This window comes from Lagenorhynchus albirostris, chromosome X (genome assembly GCF_949774975.1).
Source record: "Lagenorhynchus albirostris chromosome X, mLagAlb1.1, whole genome shotgun sequence".
Taxonomy (NCBI): Eukaryota; Metazoa; Chordata; class Mammalia; order Artiodactyla; family Delphinidae; genus Lagenorhynchus; species Lagenorhynchus albirostris.
Window position 1 is genome coordinate 848,013 of NC_083116.1, and position 22,932 is coordinate 870,944.

General features: G+C 48.6%; 1 protein-coding gene across 1 annotated transcript; it reads left to right on the forward strand.

The window, feature by feature from the left end:
• Positions 1 to 465: 465 nt before the first annotated feature.
• MPP1 (MAGUK p55 scaffold protein 1) lies at positions 466 to 22,905 on the forward strand. Its single transcript, XM_060137834.1, has 12 exons — positions 466 to 715; positions 11,247 to 11,390; positions 11,568 to 11,646; positions 12,679 to 12,764; positions 15,585 to 15,653; positions 17,091 to 17,287; positions 17,718 to 17,824; positions 18,527 to 18,607; positions 19,302 to 19,382; positions 20,823 to 21,025; positions 21,276 to 21,350; positions 22,222 to 22,905. The coding sequence occupies exons 1-12, from the start codon at positions 614 to 616 to the stop codon at positions 22,396 to 22,398; spliced, it is 1,401 nt and encodes a 466-aa protein (XP_059993817.1). The 5' UTR covers positions 466 to 613; the 3' UTR covers positions 22,399 to 22,905.
• Positions 22,906 to 22,932: the final 27 nt, after the last annotated feature.

Consider the following 22,932-nt stretch of genomic DNA (forward strand, 5'->3'; position numbering starts at 1 on the left):
GCTTCCACTGATCCCTCAATTTTTTGTGGCATTAGCAGTAGGAGCTGTAGCCTAAGACAGATAACAGCAGCACAGGAGCCTTAAAAGGCCTTTTCTCGAAGTCCTGTGCCCACATCGGTTTCTGGGTGGAGCCTGGAGTCGGAGGGGCGGCCGTCGCAGCCCTCGGATGCTCCCCTGCCATCCCCACGAATTCGGCCCGGGTGTAGGTCGAGCGCTCAACCCGCCCCAGGCTGTGGGTCCTCTGTGGTTTGGGAGCGGTGTGCTTTTTCCTATGACCCCTCTGGGATTCAGCCGCAGGGGCCTCGGCGGGAACAGCGCCTCCTTCCGGCCCTCAGGTGCGTAGCGCGCCAGGGGCCCGCGGGGCCCGGGGGGGGGGAGACGGGAGGCGGGGGCAGGGGCGTGGCGAGGGTGGGACGTGGGCGGAGCTCCTCCCCCGCGCTCTCGGCGCACAGCCTGCGGGGTGGTGACTGACCAGCCGCGCCGCTTCCCAGTCGCCTTCGCCGCCTCAGCCGCCTCCGCGCCGCAGGCCCGGGGCCCTGCCGCTCCAGGCTCTGTCCGGCCCCGTGTCCCCGCGTCCCCGCGTCCCGGCGCCCGGCGTCCCAGGTCCCGCAAGATGACGCTGAAGGCGAGCGAGGGCGAGAGCGGGGGCGCCATGCGCACGGCGCTCTCCGACCTCTACCTGGAGCACTTGCTGCAGAAGCGCAGCCGGCCCGAGGTGAGCTGCCCCCGGGGCCCGGCGCGGGATGCAGGCCGGTCCTCGTCTCTAGGCCGCGCCTCCGGCCGCGGTCCCTTCCCGCCCGCCGCCCTGCCCTCGGGGGTCCTGCCCCCGGGGTGGAGGCCGCGGCGGGCGGCGGGGTTCGGGCGGGACTCCGGGCGCGGTGGCTGGTGGCCCCCAGAAGCGCCTCTAGGCGAGAATCGGGAGAGGCCGCGGCCTCGACCGAGAGCTGATTAAGGTCAAGGGAAACTTCTTCGTGGACGGAAGTCAGGGTCACAGAAAGACTGTAAGGAGCAGATCCGAGAGTAGGACTGCTTGGTGGTTGTGTCAGCAGAAAGGGTTGTAAAAGCCAACGCTGGCCCCAAAGTGTTCACTCACCGTCCCTGTGCATTTAGGCAGGGCCCCTGGTGCTGGGGTGCAGGTGGGTGGACCCCTGTGTCTGTTTGTGGGCAGTCATCTCACAGGTAACTCTGCCCCCCAGATTCCTATGATGGCCCATAAATAGCTCATCACCTCCATCCTCAAAGATTCCCAGAGGGAAGGGTTGATAATTTTCTTGTTATCTCTAATTCTTCTGGGTGTGGCGAGGACCCAGCAAGGTAAGGTTGTCACTCAGGGTCTCTCCCACAAGGGCACGGCCACCAGGATGCTCGCTCACTCACTCATCTGAAGGCCGACGCTCTGTCTCATTGTCAGCCATCAGCAGCACCGGCCAGCAGCCCTTCCATGTCCCCTGGCCTTCTCACAACACGGTGGCCAGGTTCCAAGAAAGGATGTCCACGGAGACACACAGACAGAGACAGAGGGCCAGGCAGAAGCTATCTTGCCTTTGATAACTCAGCCTCAGAACTCACAGTGTGAATCTTTTTCCTAGACTACAAGATCTTCCAGGGCAGGGCCGTTTCACACTCACTTTTTACATTTTAAATGCCTGGTAAGTGGGTCCTCAGAAATGTTTGCTGAATTAATAAGTGACTTAAGAGGTGGACATGCGATTCAGCGTAGCCATCCGCTTTCACTCATGAGGAAACTGAAGATCCGCAAAGTAAAGCAGACTGTGGAGCTGTGGACTCTGGGCTGGGTGGCATCAGCTCAGGTCTCCGCATTCACACCTGTCTGTCATTGCAAGTCAGGATGAACCCGTGGGGAAGGCCTTGGTTATTCAGCTGCCAAGACAAAATTGGAAGTTATGCAGCAGCATGTACCCTAGGAGGGGCTCAGGCTCTAAAACGACTTGGTTCCTCACAAGTTTGGACACGGGATTTTTTTTTCTTCCCCACAGTCAGCTCACTTGGCTGAGCCTTAACTCACTCCCCCCCAAAAAACCACCTCTCTTTATTAAATTTTCTTTTGGAAACTTTATTGAGGTTTACTCTAGCATACATCTAATTCACGGATTTGATTGTGCAGTTCAATGACATCTGACAGATGCATCCCATCATGTGGCCGTCACCGTAATCATAATGTAGAACATTTGTGTCACTCCAGAAAGTTCCCTGATGGTCCTTTAGGTTCATTTCCCCGGAAACCTGGAAGCCACCCTGGCAACTTCTGGAAAACACTACCACTTTGCCTTTTTCAGACTGTCTTATAAATAGACTCCAAACATATGCAGGCTTTTCTTTCTGGCTCTTTTCACTTAGCAAAACCTGAGTGTCACCTGTAACTCCGTGCCCAGACCCTGTGTAGACCTGTCTGCGCCTGGTGGGGAGGCTGGAGAAGTCGTGTGCGGTTTTGAAAAGAGGCCCTTTCACTGCCCTCAGTAATAAGCAGTTTTTGTGGAGCTGTGAGTTGATCCTGCAAAAATACCAGATACAGTCTATTGCTTAGTCACTTTGCTTGAGTGTATGAAAGGATTTGAACATGAAATAAGAAAACCTGGTAAAGCACTGAATGCAAAGCGTCCAGACCTGCCGAGGTGTGGAGACTGGAAGAAGAATCTCCACACGATGAAAGGTGGCCTGACCCCACGAACCTGCTGACTCTCACGTCCTGACGTTCACCCTCCCTCTGGGGCTCTTAGCAGTCTCTGCTGCCAACCCTGGGCTCTGCCTGTGCCTTTGATTTCTCTTCTCTGTAAAGTGGACCTGCTTAGAGGGTTGCGGTGATGTTGACCTGACGTAGTGCCTGTCCAGCAGCAGTAGCACGTTTTGCTGTCCTGGCAAGAACCAAGAAAAGTTGTAAGGAAGTTGTTGGCTTTAAAGGAGTTCATAAACTCACGTTGCCAAAGGCTTCATTTAGGGAGATTGCTTTCTATAAAAGTTCTAAAGACTGGAAGCCCAAAGTTTCACCTCTGATTATAGTCGACATTTGGTATTGAAAAAGTATTGTCGGGCTTCCCTGGTGGCGCAGTGGTTGAGAGTCCGCCTGCCGATGCAGGGGACACGGGTTCGTGCCCCGGTCCGGGAAGATCCCACATGCCGCGGAGCGGCTGGGCCCGTGAGCCGTGGCCGCTGGGCCTGCGCGTCCGGAGCCTGTGCTCCACAACGGGAGAGGCCACAACAGTGAGAGGCCCGTTTACCGCAAAAAAAAAAAAAAAAAAAAGTATTGTCAAAATATAATTTTGCAGTAGGTTTGAAGTGTAGCCTGTCTCCCATATTTAAGTACATGTTTCCTTCCTTGGAGAAACGTTTTATGAGCTCTCTCTGACCTTGTTCTTTTTTGCAATCCCTTAGTGCACATAAGATTGGTTGTAAAATTCCTACTTTTCTCTTCAGTCCTGTTTGAAGTAGCCCTTCTCCCATGAACTGAAGCAATACGTTGAAAGTCCCTGAAAGTTCACTTGGGCCTGTCCCACATGGGAAATGACCTAAGAAATGTCAGGCTGCAGGTGAGTTTCCACTCAGAAGAGCTGTCTGTGGGCTCCTGGGCGGGGAGACGCAGCATCACCTGCTGTGCAGGGGCCAGGACGTCACTGGCGAATAGCGCTCCAGGCAGGGGACATTCAGGGTTGACGGGGGTCTTGAGACACTGCTACCAAATGTCCCCTGGGGCAAAGGGAGATGAAATCAGTTGACATTTCATTGACTGCAGAGATTTTTTTCCCCTAAGCAGTGAGTTGCTCAAATCTTTCACTGTTGCTAAAAAAGGAGGGGAAGTGACCCCAGGGGTGGGAAATGGGAAGAAATGCTCTGAATTAGGGAACCAGAATACAACTTTTGTAACATGACATTCTCTTTTCTGAGTCTTCACTTTTCCATTTTTCCTTCCCATAGAGAAATACACATGAGCAAAGTACATACGCAGTTGCCGCTGGAACGGCTCCTCTGTGACCACAACTCCCATCCGCGGAGGCCACCAAGCACGGATTGTGTAGCACTGCAGTGTTTACTATGGGAAAAATCCGCGTGTCAGTGGACCCGTGCAGCTCAAACCCGTCATCGCTCAAGGGTCGTCTGTATAGGTTTTTGCTCAAAAGTCACTTGCCGGAAAATTCTGGCTCGGAGGCGCTCCTCTTTCCCCAACTCTTCCCCAGCTCTTGTCATTTGTGGTGAAACAGTGCTCAGCTGTTTCTGGTACCTTGAGCCCTCTTGGTTTTCTCATAGTCTTTCTTGTTTTCTTTCCCAAAGTGGAGCCTGACCTTGCCTGCCGTCTGCGGCGATCACTTGCCTTCTTGGCCTGGGCCTTCTTCTAAGTCTCCACATGGAAACAGTTGGCAAGGAGCCTAACAGTAGGCTGAACAAATGTTTGTTCTTTCCTCCATTCGCTGTCACCGGCTCTTAATCCGACTGTTTGGGTGGGAAAGCCACCCGCTGCCAAGTTTGTTTTTCATCTCTTTTTTAATCCCAACTTCCTTTGAGCCACTGCCTCTGCCCTTTGAACCCGCTGCAGATGTTTCCTCCGAAGGGGGTTTCAGCGCACAGGCGTTGCCACCCCAGCAGTGTGTGTGATTAAAGGCCGAGAGGCTGCAGAGCTGCCCCCGTCCTGCTGGGGCGGCGGGGAAGAAGGCTGGTCTCAAAGTTGTGAAGTGAACTCTGCGAAATGCCATCTAGTACCTTTGACCACGTTGTTCAGCATCACTTGGTGGTCGTGGGCTGGTAAGGATTGAAAGACGGCTCAGCTTTGGGGCGACAAAGTAAACAAACGAAATATTTGTAGCACGTTGGAATGAATGTATTACCAGCTATGGAAACAAGAAAAGTTAGAGCAGTTCAGGGGCAGGACAGGTGCCCGGCACGTGGCCAGTGGACGGATGGACAGATGGGACAGGGGACAGACTGCAGTCTAAGTTGTCAACCTGGACAAGTTAGTTACCCTGAGTGGCAGGCGGGTAACCTTCCCATTCTTCAAAGCTGGGTCTGGGCCAGCTGAACTCTGTGGACGTGTCCTGCCTTTGGTGTGGTCTCAGACCCACGGCTGGGGTCAAGGAAGCACCTTGACTCCGTGCGCATCTGTCTGTCTGTCTAGCCCTGCTCCTGGGATTGTCTGTGGTGAGGGGTGCAGGGGGCTGGTTGAGGGAGTTTCCTGCATGTCAGGTGCTGTTGAGGAGAGGCTGGCCCCCTCTTGCTGAGCAGTCAGGGAAGCCTCACTGTTGCTAGTTGGTTCTTTGGTCGCCACGTCGGAGGGTTCCGTTTATCTTACTCATCATTTGCAGCTTCTGGGTGAGCATGATAGTGGCTCTGAGTCATCTCGAAGGGGGACGTCTTGATGAATAAGCACATTTAAAAGACCAGCCTTTGAGATAGCAAGTCTTGAACTTTCCTGGGTGCTGAGTCCTTAATTTAAAGGCTGATGTGTTAAAAGCAATCTGTGTCATGGAGTCGAATGAGAAGGCGATGAGCGGAGGGTGCCGCTTTATCTGCCTGTTCCAGGCACACAATCACGTAGGCGTCGGCCCCTTGCAAAGGTCATTTTGTCTTCCGTGGACTGAGACTTTCGAACCTGTCACTGTAGACGGGCCCAGCGCGTCTTGAAACACAGGTGAATCATCATAAGTGGTTTATTGGTGGTACTTTACAGCACATGATAAAATAATCTGATCTATGTTTTCAGGTTTTATGGCCACCAGTACCTGCTTTGGTTACTGACACAGATAAATGGTAGATGCTGATAGGTCCATAGGATTAATTTCTGAGTTGGGTTTTCAGCTTTCTCAGCCCCACAACTACTAGTGAAAAAAGATTTGTAAGTCAGGATCAAGGAAAGTCCTAAGTTTTATTTCATGCTTTGAGGCCAGAGATTTGAGACTTGAGCTCTTTGTGTATTCACAGCAGTCATTCAGTCAGCAATCCTTGAATTCCTCATTCTGTACATTCAATCTCTTAACACATGTGCATGGTAAAAATATACAACTAGTACAGATGCTTAATTTGAGAGAAAGAATTCTTCCTTCCAGCTTGACGCTGCTTTTCCTCTGGTTTTCTTGAGTCTACTTAGAGAGCTATTTGATCTCATTCTCTTTAAATGGGTCTGTGGCAATAGCTACCTAGCTTTGAAGAGTTTTAACCACATGGTTCCAGGTCGCCATGGGCAATGCTTTGAGGAACTCTTTGGTCACTGTGTGTTGTGGCCTCTTACTTACCCATCCCAGAGTCTGGAAACTGATCCTGTACCCTGCAGATGTCTCAAGGATTGGTTGTTGCCTCTGTCCGTTCTTTGGTACTGTGCTCTTAGTTATAGCTCTTCGGTTGCAGACAAGTGCGACTTGCCAGCCATTTTGCTAGTTCTTTTATGCAATAACTTCTCCTCTGTCTACTACAAGCTCAAAAATAGTACCCCATCAAAACCATGGACTTGACATTGGTATGACGTGTGAGTGTAGTTCTGTGCCATTTTGTCACACGTCTGAATATATGTAACCATCACCACAATCAAGATATGGAACTGTTCCATCAGCACAGAGACCTCCCTGGTGCCACCCCTTTATAGTCATATCTCCCCGTGTCCCCTTGGCAACCACTAATCTGTTCTCCTCCTCTATAATTTTGCCATCTCTAGAATGTTATATAACTGGAATCATATTGTATGCAATTTTTTATTGCTGGGAAGCGTCCCGAGGTATGGATAGACCACAGTCTGTTGAACTGCTCACCTATTATAGGCTGTTCTCCTTGTCTCCAGGTTGGGGTTACTACAAATAAAGCTGTTATGAGCCTTCATGTACACATTTTGTACAAACTTTTGTCTTGTGCCATTGCTGGGTTGTAAAGTAGTCATTTAGTTTTTTAGGAAAGTTCCCAACTCTCTTCCCGAATGGCTGTAACATTTCACATTCCCACCAGCCATGGATGAGAGGTTCAGTTTCTTTGCACCCTCACCAGCATTTAGTCTTGTCGCCAATTTTTATCTTAGCTGTTCTGATAGGTGTGTAGTGGTATATTTCATTATGGTTTTAATCTGCATTTCTCCCTGATAGCTAATGACATTGAACGTCTTCTCATGTCCTCATCTGCCATCCTTCCTTTTACATATCCTCTTTAGTGAAATATCTGTTCATGTCTTTTGCCCGTTTTCTAATTAGATTGTTTTTATTGTTGCGTATGGAGCATTCTTTATGTACTCTAGACGTTAGAGTTTTCCATTGGATGTGGGCTTTGGGAATGTTTTCTCTCAGTCCACATCTTGTCTTTTCATCATCTTCACTTAGGCTGTCACAGGGGTAAAGTTTTCCAATTTATCAGTTTTTCCTGTTATGGATCCCGCTGTTGGTGCCAAGTCTAAGAACTCTTGTCTAGCCCTAAACCCTGATGACTGTTTTTTTCTAAAAAGTTTTGTAGTTTTACGTTTTACATTTAAGTCCATGATCCATTTTAAAGTCTAGTTCAGTGTTTCTTTTTTTGCCTATGGGTGTCCAATTGCTGCAGCATCATTTGTTGAAAAGACTACCCTTCCTCCGTTGAATCGCCTTTGCACCTTGTCAAAATCAACTGGACGTATCTGTGTGGGTCTATTTCTGGGCTCTCTCTCCTGTTCCATTGATCTTTATGTCTGTCCCTCTACCAGACCACACCGTCTTGATTATTTGTAACCATATAAATCTTGAAACCAGGTAGACTGATTCCTTCTACTGTCTTCCTTTTCAAAATTGTCTCAGCTGTTCAAGGGCCTGTGCCCTTACATCACGTACATTACACGTCGTCCAGAGGTACTTTTTTCATGTAACCTGCAGGGATCGGGTGAGTGAAGCCACTTGTGGGTAAAAAATAACATCCCAGATGCAGGAGGATCCACAGCTCATGCTTAGCTTTCCTCCCAGGGTGCCGTGGAGAGTGAGCTGGAGAGCGTGTGCCCATCTGCAGGGGGGCAGGTTCCACAGGGACGGGTCTTCTGATTGTTACTAAACGAAACAAAATAAAGCAGAACCTTAAATTCTACATTCATTCCTTCGTCAACTTTCCCTCTCACTGTAGTCACAGGATCGGTAGCCCTTCCCTTCATCTCTTCTCTGTCATGTGTGTGTGGACCTTAATGTCGTTTCGTGACTTGCTGTAGGTAGATTGTAAAAAGGGAAAGTTAGTGAAGGCTTTTGTATTATTCTGACCGGTTGCTGACCCAACAGCTTTAGTCCACTTCTTGCTGACCCAGCTTTTCCCTGATCTTGTTCGGGGCGGCAAGATGCCCAACTCAGTTCTTATTTTCTCAGCCCCTTTTGCAGCCTGGGATGGCCACGCTGTGTTCTGCAGTTCTGGCTGATGAGCCATGAGCAGATATCCACTAGGGAAGTTCTGGGACAGATGCCACTGGCCTGGCCCTTCTTCCTTCTTCCTGCCTTGAAAGTGGAGCTGTAGGTTGGGTGGGCAGCTTTTCAGGAGACGTTTTCTCAGAAGCCCGAGCCCCAGCCCGTTCTGCCCCGGCCAATTCCTCCTGTGTGCACGTTCCAGGCTCTGCTGTCTTCTGGAAAAACTTTTGAAATCTCTCATCCCTGATGACTTCCTGTTTTTTGTCTGTGGGTTTCTATTTACCCTCCCCCTTTGGTCTCATTTAAACAGGGTCCAGGCTACACGCAAGTACTTAGGCTGCCAACTTGAACCTAAATCACAGTCACTTAGGAAAATTCTATCTTGCCAGAATAGAAAGCATTGTACTTTGTAGGGCTTTAGGAATAATAGGCTTTCATTTGCCTGTTTAGAAATTAATTTGAAATGAAACGAATACAGTTTACTTCTCACCTCCTTCTCTAGTCACCCAGTTCCTCCCTGTTGTTCATGTCTCTTTCCAGAGGGAGATGATGCATTTACAAGCAAATATGAAGATATTCTTATCTTTCACGGTTTATGCTGATGATAACATACCTTTCCTCACTCTTTTTTTTCCACTTAATATGTCTTCCAGATTAACCTCTGAACCTCCTTTTCAGGGCTACATGGTGTCTGTGTGCTAGGACGCCCCCGCACAGATGCAGTGGTAACTGTATTAATGGCTTATCTACTGTAGACGGCCTTGAAGTTCTGTGTGGTTCTGGGCTCCCAGGTTTCATAAGTCACTTTCCTAAGTATGGCCCTTTGTTAGACAATTCTGCTTTAATAGCAGTGCCGCATGACTCAACGGCATGAGAGGTTTTCGAAGTTCTAGTTGCTACACAAGGCAGTTTCTCTTTGTCAGTACTTCCCTCATTCTGTAGACAGACAGATAGGTCTAGCTGTTCCCACCTGGGGATATTCCCGCTTCTCCTTTGCCACCAAGTGGCTGACGAGGTGTCCTGCTCACGGCTCCACCCATTGGGAAGATCTTCCCTCCCCACGGTCTCTGAGGGGCACCCCCAGGTGTGGCTGGATTGCAGCCACAATCCATTTTCAGCTCAATCCTCACATAAACCAGGGTCGGGCTTCTTCCTTCTGCATATGGTTTTTGATTGACTGTTGTATCAGGAGAAGGAGCGTTTCAAGGAGATTTATTCATATTGTCCAGCAGCCACTTATTCTCGTTGGCGTGTGGTCTCAGAGCGACACTGTTCTTAAAGCCCAAACCTGGAAGCACCCCAAAGTCCATCCACAGTAGGACACCACACGAGGGTTCCAGTTCCCTGCTCCATGGCCTTGTCACTGTCTTAGTGCCATTCCCTTCCAATGTTTTATCTGAAAATTTTCAATCTCACTGAAAAGATGAAACAATTTTATAGCAACTTCCATTAGCCATACCTCCTAGATTCTACCATTAACATTTTGCCATGTTTGCTTTATCACATATCTATCCCAAAACCATCCATTCACCTTTTTTTTTGTTTTGCACTTCAAAATAAGTTGCAAAGATCAGAACACTTCACCCCTAAAAGCTTCAGCATGCATATCATCGGCTAGGGTTCAGTATTTATGGTTCTTTTTTAAATTTTGTGGTTAAGTTTACATACAGTGAAATGCACTGGATGAGTTTTAACAAATGCATACACCTGTGCAACGCAACCCTGGTCACAGTTTGGAACATCACCACTCCAGAAGGTCTGTCATGCCCTTACCCAGCCTACCCCTTCCCATCCTATGAGAGGCAACCACTGTCTTAAATTTTTTTTACTGTAGTTTTTTTTGCTTGTTCTAAAACAGCATGAATGGTCTCCTCCTGCAGGTGGACTTTTCAGCTATAGTGAATAAAGCTGCTGTGAACTTCTGTGTGCAAGCCTTTCTGTGGGTGAACACCTAGGAGTGGGGTTGCCAGGGCATAGGGTCAATGAATGCTTAACTTGATATAAGAAATCGCCACACTCTTTTCCACGGGGCTGCGCCATTTAGCGTTCCCACCGGCGATGTCTGGGCGTTTCCAACATCTGTCCTTTTCACTGTAGGCTCCCTAGTGGCTGCGGAGTGGTATCATGGTGATGTTGGCTCTTCACAGGCCTTTAGTGAAGAGTTTGTTCAGACGTTTCGTCCATCTTTTCATTGCTCATCATCCTGTTATTGAGTGAGAAGAATTCTTTACATGTTGTAGGTATAAGTCTTTGTACTCTCAGGCTGAGAGTTTTGGTGAGAAGTTTTTAGTTTTGATGAGATCAGTTGTATGCTGTTTGATTATTGCTCTCTGTGTCTACTAAACCTTTGCCTGTCTCAGTGGAGTTTCTCCACGAACAGATATTCTTAACTTTAAAGTATTTGTAGTTTTAGCTTTCGTTTTTTTACAGTTCTCTGCCTCCTCCCAGGTTTTGAAGATGTATTGTGCTTTCTTCTCAAAGCTTGGTGGTTTTACCTTGCACGTTTGGAACTGGTTCTGTATATAAAGTGATGTGGGGACCAACGTGCCCTTGGCCTGTGCGGGGTTGACCCAACACCATGGATTACAAAATCCATCCCTCTGTGTGCCCTCCTGCCAAGGCCACGGGCCTTAAATTACTTCAGATTTATACTAAAGACATCTTTCTAGAGTGTAATCCGTCCAGCATTGCTGTCTTCATGGTCGGGGTCAAGGGGTCACAGTTGATGTGTCGTCTCGGGCTGATGGCAGGGGTAGCCACTTGGATAAATAATGCTTCACATCAAGTCTAATGCAACTGGCCACCAGCCTTAGGAGATAAGCGTTGGTTTGCTGAGCCTTTGGGGTTTGGACGCGCAACAACGACCCGACGGCTGCTTGCTTCATACATTTCTCTGCTGTTTTGACCCGACAGACTGTGTCACCCCAGCTGAGTGCCGTGACGGAGGACATGTACACCAACGGGCCCGCCGCCCCGGGGAGCCCCACCCGGGTCCAGGGCCAGGAGGCTCGGAAGGTGCGGCTCATCCAGTTCGAGAAGGTCACCGCGGAGCCCATGGTAATCCCTCTTCCTCCCCACCCCAGGCCCCTCATGGCAGGCTTCTTGCCCCTGCCAACTGATGACACCTCGTGTGCAGACAAAATATTTCTCCCAAGAAGTTGCCTTAAGTTGTCTTAAAGATCAACTCAGAAAGAGCCTGCAGTTAAGCTTGCTGTGCCCTCGTCTGTCTTCCAGGGAATCACGCTGAAGCTGAATGAGAAGCAGTCCTGCACGGTGGCCAGAATCCTCCACGGCGGCATGATTCACAGACAAGGTGCAGGCGTGTTTTGTTCAGGGATTCATCCTTTACTCCCTGTCCAGGGCCGAGGGGCACGAAGCTTATAGTGTTCAAAACAGGGAGCATCTGTGTGCGTGCCGAGAGATTTTTTGTACCGTAATGACTGGCTCTTTCGAATGATGAATCGCCCAGCGCCACTGTCGCTCCCTCTGAGCATTCTCATACACTTATTTATGCCAATACTTCTGCAGTTAGTTAACATTTGAGCAACTACTATATGCAACCCCTTGCACTAGACTGTGAACACATAGCAGTGAAGAAAACAGACCATCTCGACCTCCTGAGGCTACCAGTTAAACTGAGAAAATAGGGAATTCCCTGGCGGTCCAGTGGTTAGGACTCCGCGCTTTCACTGCCGAGGGTGCGGACTCCATCCCTGGTCGGGGACCTAAGATCCCACAAGCCACATGGCACGGCCAAAAAGAAAAGAAAAGAAAAGAAAAATAAATAAACTGAGAAAATAGATATTAACAAATAACGACAAGTAACTGTTGTATCGCCATGTGAAGCTGCCGTCAATTTGCAGATGCGTCATTGAGTAAAAGTGCTTTTCTGTGCATCAAGGGTAGCACAGGTATTGATACCCATTCTTCACATAGAATCTAAACAGCGATTAACTTTACCACTTGGTAGCATTTGGAGGTCTTAGCTAAACAACAGAGAAACATTGAGCTTTCTTGTTCCTTGGAGTGTGTTCAGCTGTGTCATAGCCCCCTGACGTCAGGGGGACTCTAGTTCCAGGACACTTTCAGGACCAAGTGCTTTTATTTTGCAGTTGGAGTCCTGAGGTCAAGGAGGATGACATAATCTTAAACCGTCAAGTGCCTGTCTTGCTAGGTCCCTGAAGGCCATGAACAGAACATTCCCATCTCTCATGGTTGAATGGTTTCAACCCTGTGTGTTCTACAGTCTGTCGTACAACATGCTCTAGATCATGGTTTCTTCTCTGTGGCGTTTTGACTTCTGTTGACACCTCTTTCGTCTGAACGTTTGTTCTTCTGTTGGTAGGCTCCCTTCACGTCGGAGATGAGATCCTAGAAATCAACGGCACGAACGTGACTAATCACTCAGTAGATCAGCTGCAGAAGGCAATGGTGGGTATTCACTATGCCCTTGTCTTCGTGAAGCATCGATCCGCATTGGTGTCTGTGTACCTTGTTTTTCTGTGAAAGTGTTTATACCTCATTGAAGGGCCTCTTACCACTGCTAATCTTTATTCTGTGCAAGAAATGACAGCTCTCTGTCTTCATTTAGTAAACTTCTAAAACAAGGCAAAAGACCCAGAGTGTCTGTCTAGAAAGAGCATTGGACTGCAATGGCAGCTCTGAATCCCGCTCTCCTTTACTCTAGCCCTGTGATTTGGAGCAGGTGAATTCACTTCTCTAGGTCATCTGTAAAATGAAGATGGTAGTAATTGCTGTTCTTATGTCATAGATTTGTTACAGAGAACAACTGAGCTATAATAGGTGAAACGTTGAATGTGCTCTTTAGACGCAGCTGTGCCGGGCATCGTGCTGGGTGTTTGCCTCTCGAGATTCTTCACCATCCCTGTCCGCCCCTGAACACAGCAGAGACCCTTCCTGTAACCAAAGCAGGAAAAAACACATGGGGTAGTCGGGTGTAATTGGTCACGGCTGGTAGGAAGCACCCCTCAGGCACTCAGCAAGGAGATGCCAGGGTACCAGCCAGGGAATGAAGCAGAAAACAGCAACTTAGGGAAAAGTTTACTTTGAACCAGAGCTGAGGAAACTGAACCTTAGAGAGCTCTGAAGCATGGCTGTTTAAGGATAGACCTCACCTCTGACCCAGATGAAATAACAGGGACCGGGTTTACCCTGCTTCTTGAAATGCCTCACGTCCTAAATATTCATGTACCTGATGACAGAGGATTCAGAATACTTGAAGCAAACACTGTCAGGACTGCCACATCCTGCAGGATAGACTGTGTACCCTCTGCCACATGACAGCCTCAACAGGTTTAAAGGATTCAGACCATACAAAAATGCACCGTCCACCCACAATGAAATGAAATTAGAAATAAAAAACAGAAAGATACCTGGAAATCCCTAAATATTTGGAAGTTAACACACCTCTAAAGAAGTCACAGGCCATAGGAGAAATCGCAAGGCAAATTAGACACTGTCTTTAAATGAATAGAAATGAAAGCACAGTGTATCAGATTTTGTGGAATGCCACTGAACTCGGACCAAGGTGGAAACGCCTGGATTATAAAACGAGAAAGTTTCAGTCAACAGCCTCAGCTTCTACCCACAGAAACTAGAAGAAGGAAAACAAATGAAACCCAAAACAAGCAGAAGAAAAGAAACAACCGAAATAGAATGGACAGGACCTTGGTAAATGAATGTGGAGGGTGAAGGGGTTTGTAAGATATAACTCTGAAGTAGGCATAACCCACCTATGAGCAACTCTATAGGACCAACGACCCAGTTCCTTCCACAAAGAAAAGACTAGAAAAGAAAACACTGCAGGGAGAACAGGTAGATGAAAATTCGACTCTTACAAGACATATCCACCAATTGCAAACAGTGTCGGACCACGTGCCCCAGACCCTTCATTCAGCGTCTTCCCACCCTCTGGAGTGGGCCACCTGTTTCCCACCGGGACACTGGCTGGATCGTTTCATGGTCACCAACACGAGGAGCAGTTTGGCCTAATGGTTGCTTCTCAATAGAACGTGATGCACGTGTTTTCTCTGAGCCGATGGCACAGCTGTATCCCTTCGTCTTGCATTAAAAACCATTTCAAGTATGCAAACATTCAACATTTGTGCTTCTTTTTGATTTATGTAAATAAAATCAACTATGTAAAAGGTAATTTGTGTCCTGGCAAAAGTTACCATGAACAATACACTTGGAGAAATACTTGTTGTGCATATAATAGGTAGACAGTTAACAACTCTAATATTTAAAGTGCTTCTAAACTTTGTATAAAAAGACAAAAAACTAGGGAGTTCCCTGGCTGTCCAGTGGTTAGGACTCTGGGCTTTCAGAAGACAACCAACCAACTAGACAACTGGGCAAAATATATAAGAAGAAAAAGCATGTGGCCAATGAGCTCTTGAAAAGTGCTCAATTTTGGTTATGGTAATAAAATTACAAAATAAAGCAACCGTGAAATAATTTCCACCCATCAGATTGGCAGAAATTTAAAACGAACGTTAACATGTAATTCTGGCAAGAATTTCAGGGGAAAGGGACTCTCATATGCTCCTGGTGAGAGTGGAATTTTTATAGTTTTTTAGAAAAGTAATTTGAGGATAGCTATAAAATTGTTTTTATCCTTTGACTCTGCATTTCCATCATGGGGTTCTATTCTGTATAAATCAAATGCAAATATATAAGGACACGCGTTAAAGGGTGTCTACTGCGGCAGATTGTAATAAAACAAACTGGCAACAGTGGACACGCCCAGTAATGGGGATGGTGGCTGAGCAAGGGATGCGGCAGAGCCATGAGGCAGAGTGAGTGAGGTCGTCAGGTATCAACCTGGAAGCAAGTCATAGAGTAATGCATATAGTATAATCCCATTTTTGTTTAGCAAACATACACATGTCTGAATTTGTGTGTAAGTATTTAGGCACATGACTGGCCCTTCATTGCTGTGGAGAAGTGTGTGGCTGTCCGTGTGCCAGGGACCTGTTGGGGGCCGACTGCGCGGAGGAGGGAAAACTATTAGCCTTTGTTCGTTATTCTTCGTTATGCTGGTTTATGGGGCACATGACACTTCTGTCTTGGAGGAAGCATTGTGCTACAAGATTTCAAAGTGTACAGTAAAGATGGCTATTGGGAAAAAAATGCCCAGGACTTTGGGAGGGGAAAAATGACTTAATGAAACCCCCAGTCACCCCGGCTCGTTTTACATGACGATTTTATTTCACCTTTCTTTTTTAATAGAAAGAAACCAAAGGAATGATCTCATTGAAAGTAATTCCCAACCAGCAAAATCGGCTTCCTGCACTGCAGGTAGGTGGCACCATCTTCTCTGTTGTGATGATGGCAGGATTCAGGCCCAGTGTGTATTCTTCGAATTTGATTGAAGTGATGTGATTGTAAATATCTCAACAAGCATAGCTGCCAGGTACTCTCTGAACCAAACTAACATGTGTTACAAACTGGCAGGCTGCGGGGCCCTGACAGATAAATGTGGAAGAAGGAAGTTTTAAAAAAATAACTCTGAAGTTTCTGTCACGGGTCACTTATCGTATGATGGTATAATTTTCTTTTTTAAAAAACTTGTTTTAAATTGAAGGTTTGGTATATATGGGCACATATACAATAAAGGACACAAATCGTAAGTGTAAAAGTAGATGAATTTTCACAAACTGAACACACCCACGTGACCAGCACCGTAAGAGTCCCCGTGCCCATTTCCAGTCCCGCCAGCCCTGACTTCTAACTCCAGAGACGAGTTTTGCCCCTTTTTGAAATTTGTGTAAATTGACTCATGCAGTATGAATCCTTTAGTGTCTCATTTTGTTCACTCGGTGTGAAGTCTGTGCTGTAGCAACAGGTGATTCCTTCTTCTTCATTTGTTGTATGACTGTGCTCTGGAGGGCCTTCTGTGATTCCAGCTTTTTAGTTCTTACAAAACTTAGTGCTGCCATGAACCTCTCTGTACCTGAGTTTTGGTGCATTTCTGACGAGCTGTAGTCTGCGTGCCTCTTTCATGATGTTGCCGAACTACTTTCCAGGGTTTTCCATTCACGGCTGCAAGTCCCAGCTCTTCCACGTGGTCACTGTAGCACTTAGAATTATCTGGGCTTTTTTCCTTCATCTTGGCCGTTGTGATAGTGGTGTTACGTTGTGCTCTCTGCTGGGAAATGGTGTCTTCTCTAGTTTGTTAATCAGCCTTAATTTCATGAGTCTTCAGAGAACCAATGTTGCCTTTCTTGATCCTTTCAACTCTAGTTTGTGTTTCACTGGTTTCTGCTCTTTATTATTTCTTTATTTCTTTGGGTTGGATTTTTACCCTTAATCTTCCTAGCAGAGGTAACTGGTATTAAATTCTGATATAGCTTCTTTCGGTCTTTTTTGTTTCTATGTAGAAAGAAATACTCCTTTAAAATTTCAAGCATACTAGGTATTGTTTTTATTTAATGATATTCTCATTTAATGTTATATCAGCAGCATTTTCCCAGGACATTAAATACTCTTCTACAAATTGATCTTTATAGTTGCATGGTAATATATTTCTGTAGATGGCCGTATTTAATTAATTCCCCATTCTTGGAAAATCAGATTGTTTCTAATATTTCGCTCTCATAGATAATGCTATGGTGAGCACGTGTATCCGTGTATTGTAACTGACAAGCTTCCGTGTAGAAGTAGATCGTGGGGTCAGGACTTCGGGCGCGTTCACAAGGAAACAAGTGCATTTCAGATAGTAGCCTTCTTTTTCAGATGTTCATGAGAGCACAGTTTGACTATGATCCCAAAAAGGACAACCTGATCCCTTGCAAGGAGGCGGGGCTGAAGTTCGTCACCGGGGACGTCATCCAGATCATCAACAAGGATGACAGCAACTGGTGGCAGGGACGGGTGGAAGGATCCTCCCAGGGGTCGGCGGGCCTGATCCCCTCCCCCGAGCTGCAGGAGTGGTGAGCTGCCAATGGCGGGGACCCATGGCCGCCACGCTGCTCAGCTACGGAAATCTCATCCTGTGTATAGTTTCTGTTTCTCAACCGGGCCAACCTTCCACTTTTCCTGGAAGAATGGGCGGGGTGGGGGGGGCCAATGATGCCTTGATGAGCCTGACTGGCCCTTATGGGTGAAGGAGGACGACTGGCTCTCCCTTCATCCGTGGATCTGTGTTGCCACAAATGCCTTCCCTAAGCTTTAGGTCCCTAAGCCCGCGTTGGGACTGCAGCCCCCTCTTTCTCTGCCGGAGGAGGACGGGGTCTGGGATGACACAAAGGGCAGGAGGCACATGGGTCTGGGGGTTCTGTGTAGAAGGGACGGCACAGGCGAATGACCCCGGGCTTTTACACCAAGAAGCCACCAGTGTCCTCGGTCATCTCTTCCCTCCAGGCGCGTGGCGAGCGGGGCTCAGTCTGCTCCGAGTGAGGCTCCGAGCTGCAGTCCCTTCGGGAAGAAGAAAAAGTACAAAGACAAGTACCTGGCCAAGCACAGCGCAAGTACGCTCCCCAGCCTCCCCGCTGCCCGGCACATCGTTCTCACCCCCAGGGAGCCAACCCAACAGTCTTCCAGACCCTTCTCAGTACATCAGTGCCATCAGTGTGGCCAACTGCAGGGTCTGAGCAGCCCCAGACAGTGGCCTGTTTTCCTTAGAACTAATTCACACTTTGTCCCTTAGCTGCCATGTTTGGAAATATATGAACATTATAAATGCGTTTGAGTGGATTGTAGATAGCAAGTGAAGAATAATCTGCGATTGCGCCACTATTTATTGAATGCCTCCTTCCTGCCGGGAGCATTCTAGAGAAAGACAGGAGCAAAGCACAGGGCCTAAAAGCTATGTCAGGGGCCTCCAGTGAGGCAGATGTGGCCGGAGCATCGCGCTGGTGGCAGAGAGGAAGGGACAGCAGCGCGAGCTGGAGATAAGGGGAGATGACAGGCGTGTCGGGTAACGAACTGTGGAGAAGAAGTGGAGAGGTTGGGGGCCAAAAGATTAGAGAAAATCCGAGTCCAGAGGACTGACCAACAGCCGTGCTGAGTTTATATGGTGCGGGGGTTGGGAAAACCAAAAAATAGACCCCAAGGAAGGGCATCCACGATCCAGGTTGTCCCTGATGCTGTCCGAGCCGGTGTAGCCGGTCGCAGCCTTCGCTGTGTGCCCAGCTCTGGCATGAACACGGCTTGCTTTCCTTTGTCTCTAGTTTTTGATCAGTTGGATGTTGTTTCTTACGAGGAAGTTGTTCGGCTCCCTGCGTTCAAGAGGAAGACCCTCGTGCTCATCGGTATCTTCTCGTTGCTTTGCCACTTAGAGTACATCTCTGCATTTCTGTTCTTATTTCCCTGCCTGCAGTACGTAACCTCCCTCACTCCCTCTCTCAAAAAAACAAAACAAACAAACAAACAAAAAAACAAGGGCAGTGAGGAAGAAAAGGAAACGGGAAGGCAGGTGTCTTGGGTCCTCCACGTGGAGCAGATATAAGGAGTTTTCTGAGTCCTTACCGGGTTCACGTTACAACATAGGGTAAACCTCACATGGTTTTCAGCAACTAACTCTTTCGGGCTGTCTGTCCGTCTGGCGGCAGTAGGGGTGCTCCAGGCCTATGCTTCCGGGTCCTCCCCATCTTTAGAGTGAAAACATGAGTTGGTTAGAGGACCTGTATGAGGGTTCTGTTTAAATTTCCAGTAAAAGTCAGTTCCATTCAGAGTCCAGTAAGGCAAATATACTTCAGAAATAAACGGAAAATGCCATGTGGTGGCTGGCTCCTCTGCGGAAATGCCAGTTGTCTTCGGAATCCTAACTGGGACCCCGGCGCCTGGAGCCCCCGCCCTCCTGACACCAGCCCAGAAGCCACGCAACTCGCTTTGACCTGTAGCTCATCTCGAGGGTCTGAGAGATGAAGCCCATCCCTTCCCTCTTCCTAGCCCCGCCTTTGTGCCTGGGGCAAGGAATGGAAGCCTTTGTCTCCCCGTCTGCAGGAGCCAGCGGCGTGGGCCGAAGCCACATCAAGAGCGCCCTGCTCAGCCAGAGCCCGGACACGTTCGCGTACCCCGCCCCGTGTGAGTAGCTCGGGGGCCTCAAGGACACGTTGCCGCCCATCTGTCTTTTCCTTTGTGATTTGTTTTTCTTCAGCTGCACCGCGCCGCTTGCAAGGTCTTAGTCCCCTGACCAGGGATGACACCCAGGCCCCAGCAGTGAGAGCGCTGAGTCCTAACCACCGGACCGCCAGGGAAGTCCCTCCTTTGTGATTTTTTTTAAAAAAATGTTTGATTATAAAAAGAAAAGCCAATTTGGAAAGATACAAATTTGTGCCCATAGTTGCTCCCACTAAAAAAGTAGCTGTGCTGTTTGTCTACATAAGAGAAGCAGCGGTCAACATTTTTATACTGCTTTAAAAGATTAAACAAATAATATGTTATTAAAAACTTATGTTACTTTCTTTCATTTTAATTTATATTATAAACACTTTCTCATATGCCTAAATCACTCTGAGAGCTCTCTTCCGGTCCATTGAGTGGCTAAGGAAATTACAGGACAGCCACCAATTTTCATGAAATGTTTTCTCAAAGTAGCGCTCAGTAAGGCCCCCGTAACCCCAGCAGCTGCTGTAGAAGGGTCAGGCCAGCAGTCAGGCGGACGCTTAGATTAGTTGCATTCCCAGGAGCGAATCTGTGTAGAAAACTGGATTCTAAACCTGTTATTTGTATTTTTTTTATTCCTTCTCCATTTTGCCTTTGAGGACAGAGTGACACACTGGGGTCAGAAAGCAGAAGGCCTTGGAGGTAGAAATAACCACGACAGTTCCATCATTCAGTAAGTTAGAATGAGAAGTGAGTTAGAAAGGGTAAGAGGTGAGGATAACTCAGGTCAAAGAAGAGTCATCGTTTTATAAGATGGAAAGAAAGACGCGCGGCAGTTGTGGATTGAGGAGAAGGTGCCCGTTGAGACAGACCAGAGGATGACGCAGGCGACCAGGGGGTCGCGTCTCAAGCTACAGCATCCGTAGCACGTTTTACTCAGAGGATCACTTTCATGAGTAATCGTAAACGTTGTGACTTAAGGACATTCCAGCATTTAACAGTGTGAGTTTAAAGCAAACCAGAGTACTCTTCTTTCCCAACAACGAAAAGGAGACTTTCAGTGTACTTCCCAGAAATCCTGACTGTAGCCCGGAGATCTGTTTCTAAAATATTTTCAGCTGTCATTTCTTCATTTCTGAGCTTCCGTGTCCCTGGGGTTGGTGTTTGAGAGATGCTTCTTCATAAAGGGAGGAGGATGGTACTCTGGCTCTTGACAGTGAAATGTGTTCTGGGCGGATGGGGGACTTCCTGGTCCTCTTTGTTTCCCAAAGTCAGCCCCTCGGGGTCCTGTGTGAGACACCCCTCCGGGAAACTCCGTGCGCTAAACGCAGCTGGGGTGGCGGTGGCGACGCCAGCGTCCGAGCCCTCGGGAGCCCAGGAGGCCCTGAGTTGCTCAGGGATTTGGGTTCTCGTGCACAGATACGACACGGCCGGCCAAGAAGAGTGAAGAAGACGGGAAGGAGTACCACTTCGTCTCCACAGCGGAGATGACGCGGAGCATCGCTGCCAACGAGTTCTTGGAGTTTGGCAGCTACCAGGGCAACATGTTTGGCACCAAATTTGAAACAGTGCACCAGATCCACGAGCAGGACAAGATCGCCATCCTTGACATTGAGCCCCAGGTGGGTAGGCATGGAAGGCAGGAGCAGATGGGAAAAGGGTGCTGAAGGGCACAGCTCGTGGGACCCTCCCACGAGTGCAGATCTGTGCCACGAGCTTTCCCTGGGATCACCTGGCGGAAGAACAGCAGGACCAGAAATGCTGGAGACGGTGCGGGGGTTGGCAAGGCCCGAAGATGCCAATCGCAAAGGTCCGTCACGACAGCTAACTCCTTTTCTTCCCCTCTCTTCTTCCTCCACTCCCTTTTTCCAGACCCTGAAGATTGTTCGGACGGCAGAACTTTCACCCTTCATTGTGTTCATCGCACCCACTGACCAGGGCACTCAGGTGGGATGAAGGGTCTGTGCTGGGTGGTGGTGGGGGCCGCTCTCCAGGCCCGTGAGGACCGGGCATCGGTCCGGATCGTTGGCCAGAGCGCCGGCAGAGCTCAGCTTCCCGACCCTAAACCTAACCCTGCCTGCTGCTGTCCCCTTCCCGCCCGGCCAGGGGCCAGAGCACGTGTGCCTGTTCCGTCTGTTCAGCACACAGTTGTTAATGCACTAGCCAGGCCATTGTTCCAGAAGAGCAGATCCTGACACTGGTGCGACATGGGCTTAAGAGGGGCATCTGGGGGCAGGGCAGGGACTGTGAAGAACAGAGGCGGCCCTGGGCCCACGTGCTGCGTGCTGTGCGGGGAGGGGCGGGAAGGAGGCCAGGACCGTGTTGAAAGGCCTCCCCGCTCCCCAGAGCCGAGCCGCCCCAAACCCACCACCCTGCAGGCGCCTTGCTTTGCGCTGAACCTGTGCGTGGGGACCTCCCCGGGTCTTTCTCAGTAGCTGTGTGGTCTTGCATCGTGTGGATGTAGCAGACACTCATTTAGTCTCCTCATTGCCTTCTTGATGGCTATTTAGGTTTAAAACTTATTATAAATAATACGACGGTCGATGGCCCTGTGCGTACGGCGTTTGACACGTGCAAATATATCTGTAGGAGAGATTCCAGGCAGGATTGTGTTGGGAACGTTGAGAGAGGTCATCCCTATGCCAGGAGCATGTTATGCAGTTTCATCTTCGGTGAAATCTGCTAGAGGGGAAACACAATCTCACTGTACTTGTACGTTTTACTGGAGTCGGTGGTGCTGGGGTGCAGACGGGTGGATCCCTGCTCCATCCATGACGCCCTCTCTCCCCCTCCCTCCCTTTCTCTGTCTCCTCCACAGACGGAAGCCCTGCAGCAGCTGCAGAAGGACTCCGAGGCCATCCGTGGCCAGTATGCTCACTACTTTGACCTCTCACTGGTCAATAACAGCGTCGATGAAACCCTTAAGAAATTGCAAGAAGCCTTTGACCGGGCATGCAGTTCTCCGCAGTGGGTGCCCGTCTCCTGGGTTTACTAAGCTTGCAGAACAGGGGGAACGACTATGGGCCCCTGTCGAGCCTTAGGAACTCCATTCCCCTTGCTTTACGACAAACAGGATCGCCCCAGCTAGCTCTGTGTCAGCTTCCAGCTCTCTGCAACTATCCTCATGACCAGTGGGTATCCATCTTGTTCAGGTTTCTGAAGGGCTGGGCTCTGACTTCCCTGATAGATGGGGCCCCGTGGATCAGGATTTCCAAAGGATCTCTGGAAATTGGGGTCCGGAAGTACTATCCAAACACAGCTGCTGATCAAAGATGGTACACACGGGGAGGAAAAGCAATGGACCCTGTCCCTCTGAAGCCTGCACTCCTTTACCTTCAATCACACTGGGCATTTCATTTGTCTTTGCTTTGAAGAAAGCTTTAACTGCAACTTTCTAAACTGCCAAATGAAACAGCTGTGCAATAGGATGAGGTCTGCTCTAGCGAAACCCTCAAAAGCAATAAAAGTGTTGCTGTGTTAAAATAAAACGCCAATGACCTTGTACCTTTTAACTCTCTGGGTTTCGACC

Bases quoted from the DNA above. Each gene is read 5' to 3' on its own strand.
- MPP1 (XM_060137834.1), top strand. From the start codon at position 614: ATGACGCTGAAGGCGAGCGAGGGCGAGAGCGGGGGCGCCATGCGCACG. The intron at 12,765-15,584 runs GTGGGTATTCAC...CTTTTTTAATAG, and splicing joins ATCAGCTGCAGAAGGCAATG to AAAGAAACCAAAGGAATGAT. The intron at 17,825-18,526 runs GTACGCTCCCCA...CTTTGTCTCTAG, and splicing joins CCTGGCCAAGCACAGCGCAA to TTTTTGATCAGTTGGATGTT.